This window comes from Triticum dicoccoides, chromosome 6B (assembly GCF_002162155.2).
Source record: "Triticum dicoccoides isolate Atlit2015 ecotype Zavitan chromosome 6B, WEW_v2.0, whole genome shotgun sequence".
NCBI lineage: Eukaryota > Viridiplantae > Streptophyta > Magnoliopsida > Poales > Poaceae > Triticum > Triticum dicoccoides.
The window spans coordinates 401,461,469-401,467,680 of NC_041391.1; the positions used below are offsets into that span (position 1 = coordinate 401,461,469).

The following is a 6,212-nucleotide window of genomic DNA, read 5'->3' on the forward strand; positions in this document are numbered from 1 at the left end:
TCAATGAAGTTTCTTTTCCACAGAAAATGGACTATCAAGCTAACCAGATGGGATTTGCGATCGTCGTTTACTGTGCCATTTACATCCGTACTCGCGACCTTCTTAATCCATGGCTAGTTTGGTAGCATCAGTTTATTGGTGGTGACCTCAATGGAGAATTTGATTTGGGTTGCAGGGACGCCAGTCCAGTCCACCCCTCTTCCGCCTAAACTGTCCGGACTCCTCAGCGCGGGGTCCTTCGATGGTACTCCCTCCGTCCCAAAATATAAGAACATGCGTCAAAAACGTTCTTACCTCAGCTTGAAGGGAGTAGATGCATTCTCTCCTGCTTACTATGGAGGTGGCCTTTGTTTTGGGCTACAGATAGTGATTCTCAAATTCTAGACCTCCCAAAATCAGATTGTCAAACAAACATTCAGATTCTTGCCTCAGCTTGGCAGAATCGATTCTGCCAAATGCACTATGAGTCTACAGGCCAGGTGTCATTAACAATTGTTATACCTTTTGCAAGAACAATTTGATTATTGTAGAATGAAGTGTTTTACTATCGGCTTCTTATATAGCAGCTCAATTCCCAACAATTTAAATATGTTTATAACAAGTATAACAGTTAAATAAATGTGCATCTCATCTACAAAAGAATACCTCTTTTTTTAGAAACAGATCAAACCCTATGCTGTTTTAGAATCATGTAGAAACCTGCACTTTCCTGTATTTTTCCTATCATGTGTTCCAAATAATTAACAAAGGATATTTTTCCTATAGAATTCCTACAAAATTCTTGTAAACCAAATGAGGCGCAAGGATAAGAATCAATACTCTGTAGGAATAGAAATCCATTCCTGCAAACCAAAGTAGGAACCCTATCCTATGGTATTCCTACAAAATTCCTTTAAACCAAAGGAGGCCTAAACATTTTCTCCAAGTATCAGCCTTATCAACAAAACAAAATTCATTTAAACCAAAGGAGGCCTAAACATCTTCTCCAAGTATCACTCATCAACAGATCCAAGCAGAACACGACTTGAGATCATATCAACCGTTTTTACTGAGGCCAGCATAAAAACTGAGTTGCTTGCAATTATATCAGGCACAAGGTAAGGTGAAACACACAGCCGGTAGCAAGGTACTGAGGTAGCATATACTGGCAATATGGATACAGGCATGGCCGAAATCCAGTTGTTCATTATAGTAATAAAACACATGCTTTGTCATACAAGAACCACCACAGAATATCAAGCAAAATTCACTGCTTGGTCATTGCCAGCATGAGTAGTTCAAGACAACCTCATTGGTACAGTCGCTGCTGCGTCCGCTCTAGTCTTCCCCTTTCCAAAGATCAGCAAATTCATCGGGCTCCAGGGTGTTCTCCATCTCGTGCATCTTCCTCCTCACCTTGGCCTTCACTTTCTTGGCGTACTTGCCTGCCTTCTTCCTCTTCTCTAGAGCGCGGATCTGCTCCAAATAAACAGACCCACGGGTTTAGACGGGAAGGCATACACGAACATAGCGGGAAATGCTTTGTTGCAACTGAATTAAAAAATACATAAATCCTGGTGAACAGAGCCATAGAGCAGTAAATCCTTTTCTCCCAAAACCACAGCAGGATACCAGACTATGTCACTATTCTAATTTTGTTGATCGATAAAAATGATAGGTAGTTAGGTCCAACACAACGAGAACAGAATGAAGCAGCAATGTACAAGGAGTATATGTCAAAGAAATATAATGGACAGCATGGATTGAGTCAAATGGACAGCATTGATGCATAAACTGTACCTTGGTTGTACCATAACTGATATCGAATGCCATTCTAGAATATTATAAAACTAACTGTGCACCCACCATTCCATCACTTGTCGGTTTTCTCAGAGTCAAATTTGTTTCAACCAAAGAAACACAAGAAAAAAAACATAATATAACCACTCCTTGATGATGGAAGAGGTAACCTCTTGATTTCTTTTACAAATATGTTAGGAACATATGTACCATAGTCTAGAGCAACTGGTGAAAGCATTACCTGATTGGGAGACACATAGAATGGGTTCTCATACAATGTGGGGCCACCAAAACTACCACCAAATATTTTAATTGGATTCAAACAGAATCTGGGGCCAACCTACACACGGTAATTTAATTAAAATGTTGATTAGCGACCACATGCCATATAAATTATGCAGATATAAGCTCACTCTACTTTTACCTCAACAAGTGTCATTTTATCTAGGCCTCCTTTATCAACTTTATCAATCTCATTGTGGGGTACAGAAATCTGCCAAGTATATCATTTGCTAAAATTCAGATGGTGATAATAACTTAATGGTTTTAAGTACTGAAAGTTCATCGCAATACAAATGCAAAGAGACCAATACACCACCTGGTAATTTCTGAACCAAATGTGGTCATCCACAATGGAGAAGACAAACACATGATCATGAAAAGGTTTTGCCTTCCGATGATCTTTTGGAGTAGCAAAAATCTGCACGGCAATGGGCAATGAGTTAGCTCTAAACTTCTTTGATTAAAAGAAGAACATGTCTCCATAGAATTAATTTGACCCTATCGGAATGTATTATCTCATCACTAATACTGATCTGATGACCTCATAAACACAACTCTACTCCTTCACAATAAGCAATGGAAACACAAATACACGTTTTTTTTAACATCCAGAAGGTTTCCGTTAACTTGGATCTCTTAGAATATAACTACAGTTATCAAAGGTGAATCCTTTCTTCAAAGGTTCATATTATATTATAAACATAAAAACCAATAGTGGATGCATCACACCCACATGCTAATTATAACAACAGGGCATACACATACGACTATCGTAAACATGTGTGAAGAAACCAAGTTTAACATCTTTTTACACCAATTAAAAGCACATGGTAAATAAGAATAAATTGATCTCGCAAAAACAGATAAAAAATAGACAACATTAATACAGATCAATATCATCTTCGCTCAAAAATGCTTGCTGATAACACGTGCACAGCATAATGTAACATGCGAGACCATCAACGTACTTGAGTTATCATTTCCTTCAAGAGTTTCCAGTGAGGTTGCTGGTCGAAATTTGAAGAAAATGTTAGCAGAGGACGTGACCCTTTCAGATGGTTACCCGTGAGCTTGAGTTCCTCCATAGTGTGAACTGCACGTAAATGTTACAGGATGGTTGGGCATTAGTAGATGAACCATTATGGTAAGAATACACGCATAGTAAAACAACTGGATAACTACTATTGGTGTGAAATCATACCAGCATTGACTAGAAATTTCACTGATGGCCCTGCGGGAGACTTGACCATCCAAAGGTAAAGATCTTTCTGTTTTCTGCACTGCAATATACACGCAGAAGATGCTTCAATATAAGAATTGGCAACTATAGTGCATATTCAGATTTCCTAATTTTGGAGCGATGTCACACTGACAAGAACAACAACGTGGAGCTAACACCTTTTAAACATTCATGGTTCACGCTAGAACAATGATATGGATCAGAGCTAAATTCGAAGTTGATTTAGCACCAGAAACAAATTACTTATCCATCCATGTTAAACATGGTATGATTTAGCAACCTTTAATGTTGCCATCATGCAATTCTCCTATCAAAGTAGGCAACCTTCATCCCATGGAAGGCAAACCATTTCCATCAAGAAAGCAAGCAAGCAGCGAATGTGAAGTACCTCGAAAAAGAGGCAGCTGGAGCAGCTCCTGAGCTCGACCAGCTCGTTGAGCGCGCTGCACTTGCTCTGCTTGGACTCGACCTTGCTGTCCTTCTTGGCGTGCGGCAGCAGCGACACCACGTTCTGCATCAGGTGCCGGTACCTGCGCGCACACACGCATCAACCCAACCCACCGAAAGACAAAAGCATCTGTCCGGCGACTGCCGCAGAGCTCGGAGGAGAGAGGCTCACCTGTAGATGATGCGGCGGGAGCACGTAATGAGCACCTTTTCCTTGTTCCGGAAGAAGGGCCCCGCGTCCTTGGAAGCAGGCTCGGCGGCGGAGTCCGGCTGGTCCTTGAAGCCGAAGAGGGTGCGCTCCGGCCGCTCCGGCGCAGAGTCGTCGGGCTTCTCTACGGAGGCGGGCGCGGGAGCATCGGAGCTGCGCTTCCTCTTCTTCGCCATGGAGGGTGGGGCGCTGGGGCTTCTGCCGGGGAAGGCGCTGCGGAGGCGGCGGCGGCGACGCGGGAGCGGGTTGCTTGTGGGTCTCGGGGCGAGAGGGCTTAACAACCGTTAGGGTCTTTCTGTCCGGTCCAGCCCTATTTAGGGCTAGGTTTTTCCTTTTCTTTTCTGATGAGGGACATGGCGATGTGGGCCGGCCCATGAGCGAAACAAACAAACAAAAGGGGATGATGAACTGGGAAAAGACAACGCTCTCTGGCCGCCGCCGTGATGCGCTGCCGCAACCGGGGATCGACAGGGCGGGGAGCTAGGTGGAGAGGATGGCAGATCGGCGCAGACCGGGTGGCGCGGCTGCGGCTCGATTTGAAGAACATGAGAATTCTTGTAGGTGAATGTTTCTTTCATGTCTATGTAATTATGCTTTGTAGGTTTGATGTAGGCGACCATGACATCACAATAGACAGTAGGATAACGGTAGATAAACCTACTTTATTTGGTCTTTTTGGTCCAACTCAGCACAACAAAATGTGAAAGAAGTCTGAAGCTAGTCTATTTCGCTAGGTCTTTCTTGGCGTTTTTCCTAGCGCAACACTCTTCGAATTGCTTCTGATGCTTAACTTTGTGTTCCTTCTTTTGCTTCTCCTCTAGCATACTCTTCTCCTTTCTTTCCACGTACCTGACACCGAACCAGGAAAGCTCGTACCGTTTCTTAGATTCTATCTAGGGTTTGCTTGGACATCTAACACCTTCTTGCAATTAGTTCACTTGTTTGTTAGATACTGAAGCAGGAAAGCAGATATGTTAGGATACCAAAACATTGGCTTACGAATTAAGGTGCACGCGCCCTTGGTGTGCCCGCAGACGAATCCCCATCAACCCATTTCTCCTTTGGTTCTTATCTTGTATTCATCGGCGGTGTTGCAGGCTCGCACACAGCAACGGCAGTGCACGACCCGTGGCACATAAGAATCCAGCTCCTTGGCAGATGGCATATCTAGTGGTAGGAAGGTGCCACTGTGGGGGTCCTACTAGTTCATCCAAACCCCCTTTTTCTTTGTGCAAAGAGGGTGCCATGGTTATATTTGTGGCTATGCTGAAACAATGGTGTTTTTTTTTTTAAATTTATAAAGGGTCCGCAGGTGTATAGCCGTTGGATGGGGTGTTCAAACGAGGTAGGAGGTCATATTTGTTACGTCCCGATTCAATCATACACTAATCATACACGCAAATGTGTACGATGAAGATTAGGGAGTCACGGGAAGATATCACAACACAACTCCAGACACAAATTAAAATATTACATGCTTTATATTACAAGCCAGGGGCCTCGAGGGCTCGAATACATAAGCTCGAATATAAATGAGTCAGCGGAAACAACAATATATGAGTACAGCCATAAGTTAAACAAGTTTGCCTTAAGAAGGCTAGCACAAAAGCAACATCGATCGAAAAGGCAAGGCCTCCTGCCTGGGAGCCTCCTAACTACTCCTGGTCGTCGGCGGCCTCCACGTAGTAGTAGGCACCCTCGGTGTAGTAGTAGTAGTAGTAGTTGAGGTAGTCCTAGATTAGGGGGTATCTGGACAGCCGGACTATATACTTTGGCCGGACTGTTGGACCGTGAAGGTACAAGACTCAAGACTTCGTCCTGTGTCCGGATGGGACTCTCCTTTGCATAGAAGACAAGCTTGGCGATCCGGATATTATATTTCCTTCTTTGTAACCGACTCCATGTAAACCCTAGCCCTCTCCGGTGTCTATATAAACCGGAGGGTTTAGTCCTTAGAGACAGAATCATAATCATCATAGGCTAGCTTCTAGGGTTTAGCCTCTACGATCTCATGGTAGATCAACTCTTGTAATACCCATATCATCAATATCAATCAAGCAGGAAGTAGGGTTTTACTTCCATCAAGAGGGCCCGAACCTGGGTAAACATCGTGTCCCTTGCCTCCTGTTACCATTAGCCTAAGACGCACAAATCGGGACCCCCTACCCGAGATCTGCCGGTTTTGACACCGACATTGGTGCTTTCATTGAGAGTTCCTCTGTGTCGTCGCTGCAAGGCTCAATGACCGTCTCATTG

General features: G+C 43.6%; 1 protein-coding gene across 1 annotated transcript; it reads right to left on the reverse strand.

The window, feature by feature from the left end:
* Nucleotides 1-1,060: 1,060 nt before the first annotated feature.
* On the reverse strand, nucleotides 1,061-4,252 carry LOC119324292 (ribosome biogenesis protein BRX1 homolog 2-like). Its single transcript, XM_037598062.1, has 8 exons — nucleotides 3,921-4,252; nucleotides 3,690-3,831; nucleotides 3,263-3,341; nucleotides 3,030-3,154; nucleotides 2,378-2,479; nucleotides 2,204-2,272; nucleotides 2,021-2,119; nucleotides 1,061-1,455 (listed from the first exon to the last, which is right to left on the reverse strand). Exons 1-8 carry the CDS (start codon nucleotides 4,130-4,132, stop codon nucleotides 1,318-1,320), a joined length of 966 nt encoding a protein of 321 aa, XP_037453959.1. The 5' UTR covers nucleotides 4,133-4,252; the 3' UTR covers nucleotides 1,061-1,317.
* Between the last annotated feature and the right edge of the window lie 1,960 nt (nucleotides 4,253-6,212).